The 20,380-nt window shown below is 46.3% G+C and overlaps 1 protein-coding gene across 3 annotated transcripts; it reads right to left on the reverse strand.

Moving 5' to 3' along the window:
- Nucleotides 1-410: 410 nt before the first annotated feature.
- On the reverse strand, nt 411-4,707 carry LOC119364529 (F-box protein At5g39250-like). 3 transcript variants are annotated; one of them, XM_037630012.1, is made up of 2 exons: nt 4,610-4,707; nt 411-1,372 (listed from the first exon to the last, which is right to left on the reverse strand). In XM_037630012.1, the coding sequence occupies exon 2, from the start codon at nt 1,311-1,313 to the stop codon at nt 561-563; it is 753 nt and encodes a 250-aa protein (XP_037485909.1). In that variant the 5' UTR covers nt 1,314-1,372; nt 4,610-4,707; the 3' UTR covers nt 411-560. The 3 variants fall into 3 exon arrangements, with proteins under 3 accessions (XP_037485909.1, XP_037485908.1, XP_037485907.1); XM_037630011.1 differs by lacking the exon at nt 4,610-4,707 and adding an exon at nt 2,519-2,776 and having other exon boundaries at nt 411-1,401; XM_037630010.1 differs by lacking the exon at nt 4,610-4,707 and adding an exon at nt 2,519-2,775.
- Nucleotides 4,708-20,380: the final 15,673 nt, after the last annotated feature.

Below are 20,380 nucleotides of genomic sequence, written 5' to 3' on the forward strand. Positions count from 1 at the left end.
ACGGGCGCAGCAACGCGCGCCAGTATGGTCGAGTGTGTTTTAAAGAGTGCACATACGGCAGCTCTGCTAGAGTTTTTGTAAGCTCCCTAGAAAGGGAACAACACTCCTAACGCTCCCGCCCCTCCCCTCTCCATCAACTTTCACGAGAAAGAGCAATATACTAAGCTAGAAATCCTTGCAAAAGTCAAAAAACAACAACAATGAAATGCCAGGCTAAAATTCGCTAAAATTTGAATGCACCAATGAACAAATGATGGTCACACAATAGCGGGCTAATATAATACACTCCCTTCGACCCATATTAATTGCTGTTGATTTAGCACAAGCAATTATCCATAGAAACCAAATCTACTATGGGCCAAAAGGCAGTCTTCAACACCGTGCTGGCTAAATCAGTCAATACCAAATCATGAACGGTATAGAGAACCAATGGGCGCACATCGCCATTTTATTCCAACATCTTAAAGCATATATTTCAGTACTACAACAGTAGATGATCAACATATGATGAAAATTCTTTACATACCTCAAAGGCTCAAATCACAACTAAAGAGTAGCTTCTATTTCCAATCAAGCATGTCTAAGAGCCACAAGATCTCAGGCTCGGACCTTGCCGCATCACAAAAATCTAGTTCAATACCAAATACCTCTATAGAGTTTGTTCCTTTATACAGGAAAAGCAACGACATCCAGGCCCGGATGTCTGATATGAAAGGGTGTCTGGGTGAAAACCTGAGATATTCATATGCCAATGCCCGTGCTGCATTGCTGTCAATGTAATCAAAACTCGACGTATTGATTATGCAAGTCATCTTGTTGGTGTCCTTGCGGTGGGCAAGAACAGACACGGTGATGGCTGGCCCCATAGGGACTGTCAGCTTGGGTTTGACTTCCATCATCAAAATGCAGTCTGCGGCATTCAGATGTGCAACAAGTACATCTGGTATGCCGCCAGGTGTGTTCTGTAAACCTGCTCGAAGAATGCAGCCTGAAACTGCTTGAGAGAAGATTAGTGATCCCTCAAGCCACATGTCAATGTAAAACACCAGATCCTCAAAAGTGAGCTTAGGTACAGGAAGGTGCACCGTCTTCCGTGGCTTGGAGAACGTTAAATAGAGCTTTTGGAAGTTTGTGTCAGAAGGAGGCTGCTTGCAGATGGAAGGCCATTTCCGTGAGCAGATGCATTTCCAGAAGTAATCATCCTTTGCAATTTCGCACCATTGGCGGCATACAAGCATGCAAAAGACCAAGTCTTTACCATCCAGTAGAGGAAAAACAGCCTTCAGAACTTCGCCAGGAAATCCATTGTCCATTCTCAATCACTGAACTGAAGGAAATGGAATGCCTCTACCCTCTAGGATGGAGACTTCAGCTACAAACCGAAGAGCGAACCAGAAGTGTCTATTAATAAGAGATGGTTAAACAAATACTGATCAATTCATGCCCAGTCAAAAACTGAAGTAGCACAACTACTGATATCTTTTAATTCACTATAATCTGAATCTGCAAGGATGATAAACGTAGAAGAGTATACCTAGACTAAGCAGAACATGGACTAATGGCTATTGCTAGAACATACTAGTCCATAAAAAAATAGCTTCCATCTTCCAGATTAATAATAATTTGGAAATGTGATGTCTGTTGGAGTTGGGGGTGTGAACTACACAAGAATGATAGAAGAAATAAATGATCAATTTGATTAACAAGTAGGCTTTCAAATAATACCGGCAGTAATGGAAAGTGAAACTATATTTGTTTCTGAGTCACAACCAAATGATCCAACCGATTACCACGAGTAGTTGCTATGATCAAACTGATTTGACACAATACCACGATAAGCATTCACTATGGTGCCTTGAAGGGTAGGTGTTCAACTTCACAGCAAAACATGGTCCCATTTGTGTTGTTGATCAATATACTTATTAAGGAACACCAAACCTCTGGAGTTCAGGAAAGCACATCCTCACAAAACAAAATGTTCCCTTTCTAGGCCTAGAATAATATTTTTAAATATATCCCATTTTCAGCGTTGATCTGCAGTCTGGCATAAGAGCATATTTACTCAAAAGCACAAACCGAACTATGACACCCCAACTCTTTATTGATAATACATCATGTACATGTTGTTGATCTCCAATGCATTCATTTATCGTTACCACTCCAATCTTTCTTGAGTGAAAGCCAATGGAAAATATTGTAACTAGTACTGTATACACGACATGAACATAATAATTCTAGCTGTACAAGTTTATGCTTAAACTGATATATAATCCCAAAACATGAAAAATGAAACCTCCGTATGATTGCTGCTTATAATCAGTGAGGTAATGAAACACCTAGCGTTCGGAAGGAGAAAACATACCGACTTCTCCAATATACAACAGAAAAATCGAACTTTCAACGGAATTTTACTTGAGTTTTGCCTACTAGCCACGGGGTCAGCGGTTGTACGAATTCGGGTGTGATGCTGTGAACAAAAAATAAGGGGATGTAGAGGAAGGGAAGTAAAGGAACCCACCGTGGCTAGGAAGAACCGTCGGTAAGGCGGGCCGCCGGCGTAGATCTGCAGAGACCAGAGAGGATGAAGGGGCGGTCGTCGATCTGGTAGCGATGGACGACGGGGTGGCAACGCCGGAAGAGGGACGCGCAGGGGAAGAGAGGTCGCCGTTGCCGGAGATATTCGCCCATAGACAAACACCCAGAGGAAGGAGCAGGATCGGTGCCTGGGAATGGGAGAGGAATGGGGACCCGGAGGTGCTCGGTGTCGGTCGGAGAAACCAGGGGTATCCCGAAGCCAGGCTGTCACATGTGGGTTGGGCCGTATGCGCCGACGGGTCAGATTTGTGTATGTAACGCGCCCGCCGCCCACACGTACCTGAAGCCCAAAAATCGAGTCGAGTCCTCCATTTGGAAGTTGGCAGCCGCGCCATATGGACCGGCACGATAATGGCACTGTCATTCCTTGCTCTCGGCTGCACCCAAAAAGCCCCCGTTATCCTAAAAAAAAAGTGCTGTTACTCCTGATTTTCTCCTCTATTTTTCCTCTTCAACGGATTAAAAAATATTATTGAATATAAATAACAGATTTTAAACCTATATTACTGATACAAAAATGTCCATAAATTCAAAAAATGTTCTTGAGTTTTAAAAAGTTCATGAAATTTTAAAAATGTTCAGGAATTTATTAAAATATTAGGATCTTTTAAAATGTCTGAATTTCAAAAAAAATGTTCACAAATTTAGAAATAAACACTAATTTTAAAATATTCATGAATTTATAAACAGATAAAATAAAGAAAACAAAATAAAAAAGTAAACAAACAAACGAAAAAAACTCCGAAAATCACTAGAAGAGAAAAAAGCCCCGACAAACAAAAAAAGTCCGCTGATGCGCTGGCTCACATGCAAGAGATGGTGGAAGAACAATTAGTTTCTAAGTAAACATGGAATAGTGAGTTGTGGGGCATACATCTTCACATTTGTACGGTGCTTTGACATTAACAGTGGAGCATCATAACAGTTCTGTGATCATGGCAAAAGATCTCGTGACTGATCACGATCCAGCGGCATGGGCTCAGTACTATGATGCAAACGTATCAGTATTCAGTAAGCATGCCATCCACCTTGGCTGAACCATGAAGAATTACCTCTTATATTACATAATGGATGGGACAATAAATCAATGAGGGGCATTTTCCCCAAGAAGTGTTTACTTCCTTTACGGGCATAGCCTTTAGGATCGAATCATTATAAAATGTGAAGAAACTTACATGCACCATTCCCAAAGCTGAATCAGGCTCTATGTAAATGAGCAATTGATGTCACTAAGGCCTTGTATAATGGAAGATGCTTAGGGAGGTGCTTAGAAAAATAAACCGAATTTTTCTGAAGTACCGGTGCCTATTTCTATAGGAGAGGCGCTTAGTTAAGCGTCTATCCTGTACAAATAAGCACCGGTGTTTAAGAAAAGCCTGGTTTATTTCTCTAAGCACCCCCTCCTAAGCACCTTGCATTGTACAAGGCCTAATGAGCAGAGTTTTGATCCAGCTAGACCACTATACACTCTGTTTTACAAAACCAATGCTGTCTCTTTAGACGCAGGTTTAACTCCAGTCAATTTGTTGTATTTATGGGCCGTGTGGAGACAATAGCATATAAACTGGGCGTTCCAGGACGGGTTCATATTCACAATCTTTTTCATGTGAGCCTTTTGAAGTGCTTCCATGTTGATCCACCAGATGCGCCACCAGCATTAACGTTGATTTATCACGTTCAGATAATCCTGAGGCAAATGAAGTCTTGGGGCACGGTAGCAAGTGGTGTTCAGAAAATTTTGGTATAATAGGAAGAAAAGATCCAGGATTTTCAGCTCAAAGACGAGCTGCTTGAGGAGGCGGGGAGTAATGTCGTATGCACAAAAATAGTTCCAGATGTACTCCCTCCGTCTAAAAATACTTGTCATCAAAATGGACAAAAAGGGATGTATCTAGAACTAAAATACATCTAGATACATCCCCTTTTATTCATTTTGATGACAAGTATTTCCGGACGGAGGGAGTACATACTTGCAAGCAAACTCCAAAAGTGGAATAGGTCCCAATTGAGTTACCTGCTATCTTCTTCCAGTGGTTCTGAACATTTTTCATACACTTTTGCTCATCCAAATGGCCTATATAAAATTCGCTAGACAAATTTCTTCTGCAGAAGTGTGAATCATCATGTCATGTATTAGAAAATAGCATGATGTCCAAAACAGCCAGGAGGACCTAGATACATGGAGAAGTGAATGAGAAGTTGCAGTGCGAACTTGAATGACATTCACAAAACAGACAAACATGGCCCACTCAACATCTGTTTTAAATTCAGCAAGAATTTATCACAGCACTACGCAATTAGCTAATACCCCGTCCGTCCCATAATATAAGATCTTATTACATCCAATATACTCACATATTGGATGTAATAAGACCTTATTGTCACATCCTTAGCCTCTGGTGCTGCCTGGTGTTTGCATCATGTTTAAATTTTGAAACTTGAACTGAGGAACTTTGGAAGCCTCAAAACCCTAAATAAAAAAAAGGCAAAAACCCTAAAATCTCATTCATTGTTCCAAAATGCTCTTCTTAGATGTTTAATATTTTTGGCAAGGGTTTTGATCCAAACCAAAAATATTGAACATTTTTAAGGATTTATTTTTGGGACTTTGAATTTAAATCATTAGCTATTTGAATTTGAATTATATTCATATAATTAGAATATAATTTCAAACACCCCTGAAATATTTTATGAGCTTTTGGAAAAGTCCATCTAGCAAAACAAAAATATTCAGAGGAGTTTTTGGCATTGTTTGAATTATTTTTAAATTTAAAACAGTGCAAAACAAATTTAAAAAAAAATAGAAAACAGAACAGAAATATAAAACAGAGCAACTTACCTGGCCTTACCTGGTAGCCCACCAGCAGCCCAGCCACTTACCTGGCGCTCACCTGCAGCAGAGCCGGCCCAGCCCACCGCCGCCTCCCTCCCCTGTCGTCTTCCTCCCTCGCCAGAAGGACAGAGGCGAGGCGTGGCGAGCGCCGACGCCGCCCCGGCCACCTCCTGCTTGCCGCTTCGCCCTGGCCTCTTCGGGTGAAGCCACGCAGCCCCCTCGCTCCTCTCTCTCACTCTCTCCCGACCCCTTCTCCCTTCTCTGCTCTCCCCCTCTCGCGCCCGAGCGCGCTCGTCGCCGCCGTCCACTGCCACCACGGCCACCGGGCCTCCCTCGCTTCCCCGACTAGCCCACAAGCTCCGCCACTCCGTCCTCGACCCATCTCACCGAGCCACGCCCCTCCAGAAGCCCCCGACGACCTCACCGGGCTCGTCTTCTACCTCGGACCCGCCGGCCATCACCGTCAAATTCGTCGGCCCCGGACCGTCCCCGACCTCGCCGAGCGTTCCGTCGTCATCGCCGTGAGCTCCTGCTCCTGCTCCCCCTCTCCGCTCCCTCTCTCGCACGCTGTAGCTGCCGCACCACATCCAACCGCACGCGCCGCCGCCCGCACTCGTCGTCGGTGATGCTCCGGTGACCATTTGGTCCCGGGCATGCGCCCAACGCGCTCCCCGCATCGCGTAGAGCCTCCGAGGCACCTCGCCGCGCTCGTTTGCGCACCGCAGCCCCATCCCCACTTGCACCCGAGCTTCGGCCGCCGCCGAGCTCGTCGCCGGCGCCGATTCCGGCCGCCCCGACCCCAACCGACTCCACCAGAAGTTGCGGCATGTTCCCAGCTACCCATAGCCACCCTCCGCGGCTCGTTTGGTTGCCGAAACGGCCAAAACCACTCTCGCCGCCGCGTCGGGCTCGCCGTCGGCTAAACGCCGGCGACCGTTGACCCTTGACCGGCGTGGGTTGACCCCACTGCCCGGTTTGACTCTCCCCTCTCTCCCACTGACATGCGGGCCCCGCCCGGCTAACCAAGTTAGTTAAGGTTAATTTTAATTAGGTTAGTTAGTCCAGACACTGACACGCAGGGCCCACAGGTCAGTTTGACCCGGACCAGCCCCTGTTGACTCTGCTGAGGTCAGCATGACGCCATGCTGACGCAATATTCCTTTTCTGGAATTTAATTTATTTTATTAATAATCAGGAAATTCCAGAAATAGCTAAAACTTCGATAAATCATAGAAAATTAACCGTAACTCCAAATGAAATAATTTATATATGAAAAATTATCAGAAAAATCCAATCTATCCATCTATATCATTTTCATGCATGTTAGAACAACTTATAGCTGCTGTTTAGCACAATTCAATTAAATGGCATTTAAATAACCACATGTGGAGTTTGAATTTGAATCCTGGATTTAAACCAACTTCATTTAATCTGGTTTAGTTGCATCAGCACAAATCACATCATATTGCCATGTCACATTCATGCATCATATTGTCGCATTGCATTGATTGCGTTCTTCCTTGTTTGCCGGTAATTGTCCCCTCTCGATAGACGTGTACCGGCGATGTGATCGATGACACCGATGAAGAACTATATTATCTTCAGAAGTGCCAGGCAAGCAAAACCCCCTTGTTCATTCCGATACAATCCCACTCTCTCGCTCCTGCTCTCTTTTACTGCATTAGGACAACAACGATTCATCTGTTACTTGCTGCGGTAGCTGAACCCCTTTATCCTTTGCATGACCTGTCATTCCACAGTAAATAGATGAAACCCACTAGTAGGAGTAGGAGTTGTTTGAGCCCTGTTGTGCCTACTCATTCATGTTTGTTTGTCATGCCTGCTACTGCTTAGAGTTGAGTCAGGTCTGATTCATCGGGGATGAATCAGAGGTGTGTGAACATGTCCTACTATGTGTGAGCTAAGTGTGTGAACACGATTTGGTAAAAGGTATCGGTGAGAGGCCATGTAGGAGTACATGGTGGGTTGTCTCATTGAAGCCGTCCTCAGGAACTGAGTTCTGTGTTTGTGATCCATGATTCAGCTACTACCATACATTGGGCCCTGAAATATGACCCCGCTCGACTTCTTATTCACCCTTGTCCTCTGTCCAGGAGTTGCAAGTAGTTTCTGGTGCTTGTAGTATGCTAGAGGCCGTGGACAGCGCTGACCGTAGGGGTGGGCTGTGATGCGGTAGGCACGTGGCCGGGTATATCGGGCGCCCGTTTGGTGTCACGGAACCCTGTTCACATCGTTTGGGGCTGTGAGCGAAACTCCGGCCGGATCTCCTCATGGATGGAACCCGAATAGGCGATAAACCTGGACTAGAGACTTGAGTGTTTAGGTAGGTCGTGGTCTACACCCACGTCGGCTTTCGCTTGAAGTCTGCCGAGCACATGTCGTGTGCAGACGCTAAGTGGTGGAAACATGTATGAAGAAGTACACCCCTGCAGGGTTAACATCATCTATTCGAATAGCCGTGTCCGCGGTAAAGGACTTCTGGGTTGCTTATATCAGTTCATAGACAAGTGAAAGTGGATACTCTAAAATACGCAAGATAAGCGTGAGTGCTATGGTTGGCGTTCTCGCAGGGAGACGGGAGCGGATCCATAGTGGTGTATTGATATGGTGAATATGTGGACTCGTGTGCGCCACCTCAAAAGAGTTACTTGCAGTCGTAGTTCAGGATAGCCACTGAGTCAAAGCTGGCTTGCTGCAGTTAAACCCCACCATCCCCTTTGTTGATAATGATGCATATGTAGTTAGTTCTGATGTAAGTCTTGCTGGGTACATTTGTACTCACGTTGCTTAATTTATGTTTTTGCAGAGAGACTTCGGTCTCGCTAGTAGTTCCGCGTGGACTTCGACGTTTAGCTTGTTACCTCAGCTACGATCTTGTGCCCTCGGCAGGATCTGGTAGATAGTCAGGCTTCTCAGCCTTTTTCATTTATAGATGTCTGTACTCAGACATGATAGCTTCCGCTTGTGTTTTGATTTGTATGCTCTGAATGTTGGGTCATGAGACCCATGTTTGTAATATCTCGCTCCTCGGAGCCTATTGGATAAACTACTTGAGTCGTAGAGTCATTTTGTGATGCCATGTTGTATTGCACATATCGAGCATATTGTGTGTATGTTATTGAAATGCTTGGTATGTGTGGGATCTGACTATCTAGTTGTTTATCTTTAGTAGCCTCTCTTACCGGGAAATGTCTCCTAGTGTTTCCACCGAGCCATGGTAGCTTGCTACTGCTCCGAAACACTTAGGTTGGCCGGCATGTGTCCTTCTTCGTTCCTGTGTCTGTCCCTTCGGGGAAATGTCACGCGATGAATACCGGAGTCCTGTTAGCCCGCTACAGCCCGGTTCACCGGAGTCCTGCTAGCCCAGTGCTACAGCCTGGATTCACTCGCTGATGACCGACACGTTCGATGCTGGGTCACGGATGCCTGTCCCTGTAAGTTTGTGCCACTTTGGGTATACGACTAGCCATGTCAGCCCGGGCTCCTTATCATATGGATGCTAGCGACACTGTCATATACGTGTGCCAACAGGCGCAAACGGTCCCGGGTAAAGGTAAGGCGACACCTGTGGGAATACCGTGCGTGAGGCCGCAAAGTGATATGAGGTGTTACATGCTAGATTGATGTGGCATTGAGTCGGGGTCCTGACAGCGTTGGTATCAGAGCTTGACTGCCTGTAGGATTACCAAGCCAAACTGGTCGAAGTTGAGTCTAGAAATTCTATAGTTATATAAGGGAATTGATTGTGCGATGGAACGTAAGGCTCTTTTTACTCCTTATACTTTATGCCCTTCTGATCTGAGTCATCTTATCTTTCCTACGGGGATTAAGAACTAGGCTATCTCTTCTTTTTATCAGGATCACGTGTTACTAATCCGTAGACTTATAAGATTGTTGGATTTAAGCTTGAGTTCAGTTTCTACTACTTCTGTATGTTAACTGTTGATCTCCAAACCTTGATATTGTGCCTCTGAGTGGCTATGCCACCATTTTTGTAGCATGTTTCAAATCTTTTTGAGCATTTACAGCCGTTATGCTGTCCGAGTCATCTCAGGTCTCTAAACAGTCTGATGCACTTGCAAATTCCTTCCTCCCGTTTCAATGTCCTTTGGGCCAGATTAACCACACTAATCAGTGAGTTGAGGTACTCTGTTACCTTGACATATATGTTGGAGATATTATTATGACCCTAGGTGTCTTAGGGGATCATCTAGTAATTTAGCCATGATTTGTGTTCCCAGTGTGATGATTCTGGCCATCATTCTCGAAAGCATCCCGTGATGCTACTTAGTAATAGGTATTCTGTTCCTGGGTTCTTGAACCCGAGATTCACTCTACCTACTTCATGTTGATAGTCATTGCTAGTGCCTTTAGGATATTAGTAACCTTTGCGATAGTCCTTGAAGTCCGTGGTATCTTCTTCTTCCAAATACCATGAACTACTTATGGCAGAAGTTCCTCGTTGAACTGAAATATCACAACAGGATTATTCTTGATGAGTTCTCCATTATATATTGTGGCTCTGCCAGTTCTACCTTTCTGCATGGGTTATCCGGAAGAAATATGTTGAACTTCGTTCGACATGCTAAACCATGCATCCACAACTCAGAAAATCGTATGTTCCTTTGAGTTGTCCCTCTTTAGTTGTCTTCTGACCCTCGTTTATCAATTGATAGTCAAGAGTATGCGTGCAATCGTTCATCGATACCTATTACTCTTGTGGTCCGTCAAGCCATTCTATTCCGGAATGACTAGGAGAAACAAACTCCAGTACCTCATCCATATCTAGGATTGGGTCAAAACAATTGTACTCCGCAGATCAAAATGCCAATCCAGCTTTTGCTCTGTTCTACCTTGGAGTATTACCATCTTTATATCAAGAATGTCATGGGAATTGCACACCATCCTATGAACTCTTGACACAGTGATACTTCCCACCATCATTAGTCATTCCTCGGTCTTCGTGTTGATGCAACCGGAATGTCGACAAGTGAGTCGTGATGTGTGAAATCAATACTGCTAGCAACTCCGTTGTTTGGTAGTTAAAGGACAATAATTTCATTCTTAGCATGTTGGTTAGTGAATCATCATTCTAAGATTGATCGTGCTACCTAGTCCATTCTCCTGGTTCACTCCTCGATCGATGAGTTAGGATTATTTCAAATCCTTGCCCTATTGATCATATCGTCTTGCCCTGAAAAGCAGGATTGTCCTCGATCTTAGTAACATATCGGTGGTTCGTGATTTTCCGGATATCTTCTCGAAAGTATCACCAGGTTGTCACCTGACTGTTATGTTGAGCTCGTGATCAAGTTGGTTTATCCTGTAAACCACCCTTTATCCAAGAATCCGTGTTGGATACCCCTGAGCTAGTTGGTTAAGCTATGCATCAACTTGGAGAGTTGGAAGATAGAAGCTTGTCCGATATAGTTCATTATAAGGGATGTCTTGTATGTGTTGAAGAAAGTTGATATTTTCATCGACTGAACCTCGTGATCAGTTAATGGACCTATCATTTTTATCCAACCTTTGATTAGAGTATGGGCTATCATCCAATCAGACCAGAACCAACGATATTCGTAATGTTGTCTTACTCGTGGTTGATCCCTCGAGCATACACCATTATATCTTTTGGGTCTGACCAATGCTATCACTTGTTCACTTAACTATGGAATTCCTTTTAAAAGGAAACCCAGATGAATTGTTGTTGTGCCCATTGACAACATCCTTGTCTTCTCCATAATTTTGCTGAACATTAAGCTAGTGTTGGAAACTTTTGGAAGCATTTGTTCATGCTAGCTCATGAAGCATATGTTCGGATGTAAGAAGTGACTTCCTCTAATTCATGTGCATTTGATGCAAGTTGCCGCCGTGGACTCGAGAAAGTCAATGTTGCTTCCTCTGGAATCATCGCAAGTCAGTCATGCACACGTGCGAAGTATTCTGTGGTCTGGAGACTTGCAACCTTCATTCCATATGTGTATCCTAGCACACCAAGCCACTGACTGATTTGTTCAAGGAGAAGGAGTATCTTCATAAGAGCTAATCCGGACTTATGAAAGAACTTCAATATCCTCGCTGATGGTTCCCAACCAGAACTCGGTAGTGTTTTATTGTAAGACTACCATGTGGGCATGCTTGTCTGGGACAACGTGTTCACATGTTTGTAGCAGAACCAGCTCATGTTTTGGAGCTTGCTATCGTAGTTCATCTCCCGAGAATCCCGCAACGTCATCTCGTCGATTTGTGTTGCAAACTTTCATTTTTCTTCCTAGACTCGATGAGTCTGGAATATCCTGACACCAACCAGATCTGAATCTCAGGCAGATATGATGGTTGGAACATTTCCCCAAGAACTATAATATTGGTTCCTCGATAACTGGTAAAGTGGATGTCGTGGCCAGCACCACCCAGCCGAAAGACCTATTATTGTAGTATCTTGATTGAAGAAGTTGGCCACCTCCCCATAAGGATTTCGTAGGATTTACCTCCGTAACTGTTCCTTATGGATTCTATTGCTCCCGAAGTCCGACCTTTTACTTGATTTCTAGTTATCAAACCGTATCTATGAATGGGATACACTAGCACATCAAGGAGAACATTAGAAGCGAAGTGCTAAATATCTCTCGGTCGATCATCCAGATTTTCTTTCCTTGGCATTGCTAGGGTGAAATCTGAGAAAGTGTTATCTTCCTTTGCATCTGCATTATCCATCATCATTCATCATGGTAGCAAGTTGTGTTGCCAGGATCCTTGACACGGATGTTGGTAAAACCTTGATGATTATGGAAATGCTCAAGTTCTTGAGAGCACGCACAAGCGCTACGTGTTATCATCGGCTCTAACTGGGATTCCTCTCAGTTTCCTCGGCAATGCTATGACCTTTTTAAACAGTGAATCCACTCTCTATTGTTGGGTTCTTCCCTAGTTACCAGAATCATTCCCAGCATTTGCATTTTGTTCCTAGCTTGCACCGCCAATGTGCCATTCTACCATGGGTCTCTTCCATTTCCGGTGATAAGCAAATTCATCCATTACGTTGTCTTCAACAAGGTAATCCACATCATCCAAGTCCGAGTATGCCATTCTACCGACCCCCGCCAAACAATCGCTTGAGAATTGCCTTAGGCTGGTATAAAGGTTTTCAATGATCTCTGAATCAAAGGTAATTCTTTTTGCCACTTAAGGAAATAATCTACGAATCACCCTCCTCCAGGATGTTTCGTCGTGGTATCATGGCAAATCAACTCCTCGCTACATGGACAATCGTTTACCACCTTCTTAAGTGTGGAATTGTTGTCCACCTAGTGAACCTTCGTCATCCGTTTCTTTCCACCCCTCTTGATGTGTATCTCGTGTCTCAACCCGAGAGATGGTTCTATGTCTCATTCCGTGAGTTGTTCGACCTTTGAGAAGATCGATCCTTCCAGAATCTTTTTTTCCCTCTCGTTGTCATGTTAGCTAGAGTTCTCAGAGCAAGACATCAAGACAAAGATGGTGATCAAATCAACGTTCCTATGAAGTGCAAGTTGGATCGTGAAGATTGCGTTAGTTGCGTTCCCCTTCATCCTACCCTACGCTTGAATCTTGGGACGAGATTCTTGTTTAGTGGGGGCGAGTTGTCACATCCCTAGCCTCTGGTGCTGCCTGGTGTTTGCATCATGTTTAAATTTTGAAACTTGAACTGAGGAACTTTGGATGCCTCAAAACCCTAAATAAAAAAAAGGGCAAAAACCCTAAAATCTCATTCATTGTTCCAAAATGCTCTTCTTAGATGTTTAATATTTTTGGCAAGGGTTTTGATCCAAACCAAAAATATTGAACATTTTTAAGGATTTATTTTTGGGACTTTGAATTTAAATCATTAGCTATTTGAATTTGAATTATATTCATATAATTAGAATATAATTTCAAATACCCCTGAAATATTTTATGAGCTTTTGGAAAAGTCCATCTAGCAAAACAAAAATATTCAGAGGAGTTTTTGGCATTGTTTGAATTATTTTTAAATTCAAAACAGTGGCAAAACAAATTTAAAAAAAAAATAGAAAACAGAACAAAAATATAAAACAGAGCAACTTACCTGGCCTTACCTGGTAGCCCACCAGCAGCCCAGCCACTTACCTGGCGCTCACCTGCAGCAGAGCCGGCCCAGCTTCCGTTCCGGCCCAGCCCATCGCCGCCTCCCTCCCCTGTCGTCTTCCTCCCTCGCCAGAAGGACAGAGGCGAGGCGTGGCGAGCGCCGACGCCGCCCCGGCCACCTCCTGCTTGCCGCTTCGCCCTGGCCTCTTCGGGTGAAGCCACGCAGCCCCCTCGCTCCTCTCTCTCACTCTCTCCCGACCCCTTCTCCCTTCTCTGCTCTCCCCCTCTCGCGCCCGAGCGCGCTCGTCGCCGCCGTCCACTGCCACCACGGCCACCGGGCTTCCCTCGCTTCCCCGACTAGCCCACAAGCTCCGCCACTCCGTCCTCGACCCATCTCACCGAGCCACGCCCCTCCAGAAGCCCCCGAACGACCTCACCGGGCTCGTCTTCTACCTCGGACCCGCCGGCCATCACCGTCAAATTCGTCGGCCCCGGACCGTCCCCGACCTCGCCGAGCGTTCCGTCGTCATCGCCGTGAGCTCCTGCTCCTGCTCCCCCTCTCCGCTCCCTCTCTCGCACGCTGTAGCTGCCGCACCACATCCAACCGCACGCGCCGCCGCCCGCACTCGTCGCCGGTGATGCTCCGGTGACCATTTGGTCCCGGGCATGCGCCCAACGCGCTCCCCGCATCGCGTAGAGCCTCCGAGGCACCTCGCCGCGCTCGTTTGCGCACCGCAGCCCCATCCCCACTTGCACCCGAGCTTCGGCCGCCGCCGAGCTCGTCGCCGGCGCTGATTCCGGCCGCCCCGACCCCAACCGACTCCACCAGAAGTTGCGGCATGTTCCCAGCTACCCATAGCCACCCTCCGCGGCTCGTTTGGTTGCCGAAACGGCCAAAATCACTCTCGCCGCCGCGTCGGGCTCGCCGTCGGCTAAACGCCGGCGACCGTTGACCCTTGACCGGCGTGGGTTGACCCCACTGCCCGGTTTGACTCTCCCCTCTCTCCCACTGACATGCGGGCCCCGCCCGGCTAACCAAGTTAGTTAAGGTTAATTTTAATTAGGTTAGTTAGTCCAGACACTGACACGCAGGGCCCACAGGTCAGTTTGACCCGGACCAGCCCCTGTTGACTCTGCTGAGGTCAGCATGACGCCATGCTGACGCAATATTCCTTTTCTGGAATTTAATTTATTTTATTAATAATCAGGAAATTCCAGAAATAGCTAAAACTTCGATAAATCATAGAAAATTAACCGTAACTCCAAATGAAATAATTTATATATGAAAAATTATCAGAAAAATCCAATCTATCCATCTATACCATTTTCATGCATGTTAGAACAACTTATAGCTGCTGTTTAGCACAATTCAATTAAATGGCATTTAAATAACCACATGTGGAGTTTGAATTTGAATCCTGGATTCAAACCAACTTCATTTAATCTGGTTTAGTTGCATCAGCACAAATCACATCATGTTGCCATGTCACATTCATGCATCATATTGTCGCATTGCATTGATTGCGTTCTTCCTTGTTTGCCGGTAATTGTCCCCTCTCGATAGACGTGTACCGGCGATGTGATCGATGACACCGATGAAGAACTATATTATCTTCAGAAGTGCCAGGCAAGCAAAACTCCCTTGTTCATTCTGATACAATCCCACTCTCTCGCTCCTGCTCTCTTTTACTGCATTAGGACAACAACGATTCATCTGTTACTTGCTGCGGTAGCTGAACCCCTTTATCCTTTGCATGACCTGTCATTCCACAGTAAATAGATGAAACCCACTAGTATGAGTAGAAGTTGTTTGAGCCATGTTGTGCCTACTCATTCATGTTTGTTTGTCATGCCTGCTACTGCTTAGAGTTGAGTCAGGTCTGATTCATCGGGGATGAATCAAAGGTGTGTGAACATGTCCTACTATGTGTGAGCTAAGTGTGTGAACACGATTTGGTAAAAGGTATCGGTGAGAGGCCATGTAGGAGTACATGGTGGGTTGTCTCATTGAAGCCGTCCTCAGGAACTGAGTTCTGTGTTTGTGATCCATGATTCAGCTACTACCATACATTGGGCCCTGAAATATGACCCCGCTCGACTTCTTATTCACCCTTGTCCTCTGTCCAGGAGTTGCAAGTAGTTTCTGGTGCTTGTAGTATGCTAGAGGCCGTGGACAGCGCTGATCGTAGGGGTGGGCTGTGATGCGGTAGGCACGTGGCCGGGTATACCGGGCGCCCGTTTGGTGTCACGGAACCCTGTTCACATCGTTTGGGGCTGTGAGCGAAACTCCGGCCGGATCTCCTCATGGATGGAACCCGAATAGGCGATAAACCTGGACTAGAGACTTGAGTGTTTAGGTAGGTCGTGGTCTACACCCACGTCGGCTTTCGCTTGAAGTCTGCCGAGCACATGTCGTGTGCAGACGCTAAGTGGTGGAAACATGTATGAAGAAGTACACCCCTGCAGGGTTAACATCATCTAATCGAATAGCCGTGTCCGCGGTAAAGGACTTCTGGGTTGCTTATATCAGTTCATAGACAAGTGAAAGTGGATACTCTAAAATACGCAAGATAAGCGTGAGTGCTATGGTTGGCGTTCTCGCAGGGAGACGGGAGCGGATCCATAGTGGTGTATTGATATGGTGAATATGTGGACTCGTGTGCGCCACCTCAAAAGAGTTACTTGCAGTCGTAGTTCAGGATAGCCACTGAGTCAAAGCTGGCTTGCTGCAGTTAAACCCCACCATCCCCTTTGTTGATAATGATGCATATGTAGTTAGTTCTGATGTAAGTCTTGCTGGGTACATTTGTACTCACGTTGCTTAATTTATGTTTTTGCAGAGAGACTTCGGTCTCGCTAGTAGTTCCGCGTGGACTTCGACGTTTAGCTTGTTACCTCAGCTACGATCTTGTGCCCTCGGCAGGATCTGGTAGATAGTCAGGCTTCTCAGCCTTTTTCATTTATAGATGTCTGTACTCAGACATGATAGCTTCCGCTTGTATTTTGATTTGTATGCTCTGAATGTTGGGTCATGAGACCTATGTTTGTAATATCTCGCTCCTCGGAGCCTATTGGATAAACTACTTGAGTCGTAGAGTCATTTTGTGATGCCATGTTGTATTGCACATATCGAGCATATTGTGTGTATGTTATTGAAATGCTTGGTATGTGTGGGATCTGACTATCTAGTTGTTTATCTTTAGTAGCCTCTCTTACCGGGAAATGTCTCCTAGTGTTTCACCGAGCCATGGTAGCTTGCTACTGCTCCGAAACACTTAGGCTGGCCGGCATGTGTCCTTCTTCGTTCCTGTGTCTGTCCCTTCGGGGAAATGTCACGCGATGAATACCGGAGTCCTGTTAGCCCGCTACAGCCCGGTTCACCGGAGTCCTGCTAGCCCAGTGCTACAGCCTGGATTCACTCGCTGATGACCGACACGTTCGATACTGGGTCACGGATGCCTGTCCCTGTAAGTTTGTGCCACTTTGGGTTTACGACTAGCCATGTCAGCCCGGGCTCCTTATCATATGGATGCTAGCGACACTGTCATATACGTGTGCCAACAGGCGCAAACGGTCCCGGGTAAAGGTAAGGCGACACCCGTGGAAATACCGTGCGTGAGGCCGCAAAGTGATATGAGGTGTTACATGCTAGATCGATATGGCATTGAGTCGGGGTCCTGACACTTATATTATGGGACGGAGGGGGTACCAGTTATGCATAAATGTATAATCAATATTGTTTTCCAATAACCCAAAGAATTATGGACTATAAGTTTAAATGGAACTAAATGGATTAGGAGCATAATGCGGCATCCAAGGGAGGGAGATACCTTTGCCAATATTAGCAACATCATCTTGGATAATAAGAGGACTTTTGCCACCACGCTCTAATGAGACAGACTATTGAAGAAGATAAATGCACAATGGATGCATAATTCACAGACTTCTTGGCTCTTGCAACAGACCTTAACCATTTGCACCGGTAGCAGTCAGCCGGTCATTATATCTCTAAGCTGATTCCAAAGTTTATGTAAATGAGCTAATGTGGTCAATTAGTTATTTACCCTTCTACAGTCTCGGCTGTAGTTATGCCATAACTGTTAACTCACACCCAAATATCAACCGCACTCCAGCCCACACCTTTTTCCACTCCATGATTCTTCATCGTGTCTCTTAGTTTCTCTATCTCTTCCCATTTTTCAGCACTGCCATATGAATTGGACATTAAAATATAGTACCCATCATTTCCTGGGTCAGAAGCAAAAGCCTTCTTTGCAACTCTTAACCCCATCTCGAAATTGTCATGCATTTTGCAGGCACTAAGCAAAGTTCCCCATACCCCACCATCAGGTTGTATTGGCATAGCCAAAATCATATCTTCTGCTTCTTGAAGATGCCCAGATTTCCCTAGGAGATCCACCATACATGTGTAATGCTTCAGGTTAGGTTCAAGGCAGTATTCCCCCATTCTGATGAACAGCTTCCTGCCCTCATCAACATACCCTGCATGGCAGCAAGCAGACAGAATGGCAAGAAAACTGACACTGTTAGGCTTAATACTTCCTCTTTCCATCTCACTAAATAACTGCAGTGCTTGCTTCACATCGCCATGCATCCCATAGCCTGCTATCATCACATTCCATGTAACAACATCCCGCACGAGCATAGAATCAAAAATTCCTCTTGCAATCCCCAGCTGCCCACATTTAGTATACATGTCAACAAGTGATGTACTAATAGATACATCAGATTCCAACCCCATATCTTTCACATAAGAATGTATCAGTTCACCATGTTCCAGTGCAGCCAAATTTGCACAAGCTGAAATGACAGTAATCAAGGTTGCAGAGTTTGGTTGGACACCTTCAGTGAGCATCTGATCATATAGTGACAAGGCATCATTTGAATGTCCTAGATGTGAATAGCTGGATAGGAGTGCATTCCAGGTGACAACATCCCTCCTCACTTTGGCCACACCAAATATTTTGTATGCAAGGTCAAATTTCCCACATCTTCCATACATGCCAATTAATGCATTGGCAACTGAAATTTCATCAAGCAAGCACTTGATCGAAAAACAATGAGCTGATTGACCTAACCGCAGTTTTCCTAGCCGTGAACAAGAAGAGATTGTGGAAACCAAGCTGTTGATATCACATAAAAATTCATCATGATCTCTGCAATGCATTTCTCGGCACAACTCCAAGCATTTGACATCAAGTCCAGCTTTGCAGTATAATACAACCATCAAACTCCATGATTCTGCATCTCGTTGATGCAAAACTCCAAAAACTTTGCCTGCAGCATCTACCAACTCAAGTTTCCCGTACATTGAAATCAAAGCATTGGCAACCAACAAATTGTCTCCAAAGTTTCTCTTAATTATAGCTGCATGAAATGCCTTCCCCCTACGCACATTTCCACTGTTCCCTAACCCTGAAAGTACACAGCTAACAAGAACTTCATCTGGCTGCAGACCAGACACCTCCATCTCCTGGAACAACTCCACGGCCTCCCTATCAAGTCCTCTCCTACAATAGGCTCCAATCAAGCTAGTCCAGGTAACCACATCTTTTTCTGGCAACTCCGGGAATAAAACACATGCATCCTCAGTCCTATTGCACTTTGAGTACATTGAGAAAAGCGCGGAAACCACCAACGCACAATCTCCAATCCCTTCCTTCACCGTGTACCCGTGCAAGCATCTCCCAGCAGACAGCTCGCCTAGCACTCCACAAGCCTCCAACCCACTCTCCACTGTCCGTGAATTTGGCCTCGCCCCGCCATCACCCGCTAGCCTAACCATCTGCACCAAGTATCTCATCCCCTTCTCACACTCGTCATTCCGAACGCACCCAGAGACCACCGCGGTCCACGTGATCACGTCCCTGTCAGCCATTTCGTCGAACAGCTTCGTAGCGTCGTCAATGCGGCCACACTTGGCATACATGTACACCAGCGACGACGAGACCGCGAGGGACCCATCGCCTACCAGGAGGCCGAGCTTGACGGAGTAGGCGTGCACGGAGGAGCCGACCGGGAGGGCCGCGAGCTCAGCGGCCGCGGAGGCGGCGATGGGCGCGGTGAACCGGGAGGGCCGCGCGCCAGAGGCGCACATGCGGCGGTGGGCGGAGAGCGCGGACGCGAAGTCGGAGGCGCAATGGTGGGAGCGGAGGAGGGAGTTCCAGAGGAAGGTGTCGGGGCAGGGGGAGGCGGAGAAGGCGAGGGCGGCGAGGCTGGGACGGCCGGAGGAGGAGTAGGCGGAGACGAGCTTGGCGGCGAAGTCGGGGCGCGAACAGAGGCCCGAGGTGGCAGCGAGAGCGTGCAGGCGGAGGAGCACGGGCAGCGGCGGGGGCGCCGAGGAGGGCGAGGCTAGGAAGCGGTAGAGGAGGCCCAGACTCGTCGGGGTGAGAGGAGGGCGAGAAGGCGGCATCGGTTTGCCGTTTGCTTGTTCAAACACGTTGATCAGTTGAAAATATGGGCAGTCGCCTGAAAATTTGTTCGAACTCAATCGATTTGGCTGAACCGTTTGATTGAGCTCATCTGTTTCTTCAACCTCCAGTCACCAGAGCTCTCTCTTAGGGCAACTCCAACGCGTCCACGTGTCTAGTCCGCTCCTGTCTGTTCGCAGCCCAACGCGCCAACAAAAATGAACGCGTGACCATTTTGTTGTTTGTTTGGACCCATTTCCGACCCGGATTTGGATTGGATTTGTGATCTCTTGGACATGCAGCGACGCCCGCGGTGTCCTCCGTTGGCCCGTCTGTCGGTGGCACACATGCCATTCTTCCCCATCACCACCCTCGGCCTCTTCGCCAGCATCGCCTTACCCGACTTCCTGCCTCTTCG

This window comes from Triticum dicoccoides, chromosome 2B, assembly GCF_002162155.2.
Source record: "Triticum dicoccoides isolate Atlit2015 ecotype Zavitan chromosome 2B, WEW_v2.0, whole genome shotgun sequence".
In the NCBI taxonomy this organism is placed as follows: domain Eukaryota; kingdom Viridiplantae; phylum Streptophyta; class Magnoliopsida; order Poales; family Poaceae; genus Triticum; species Triticum dicoccoides.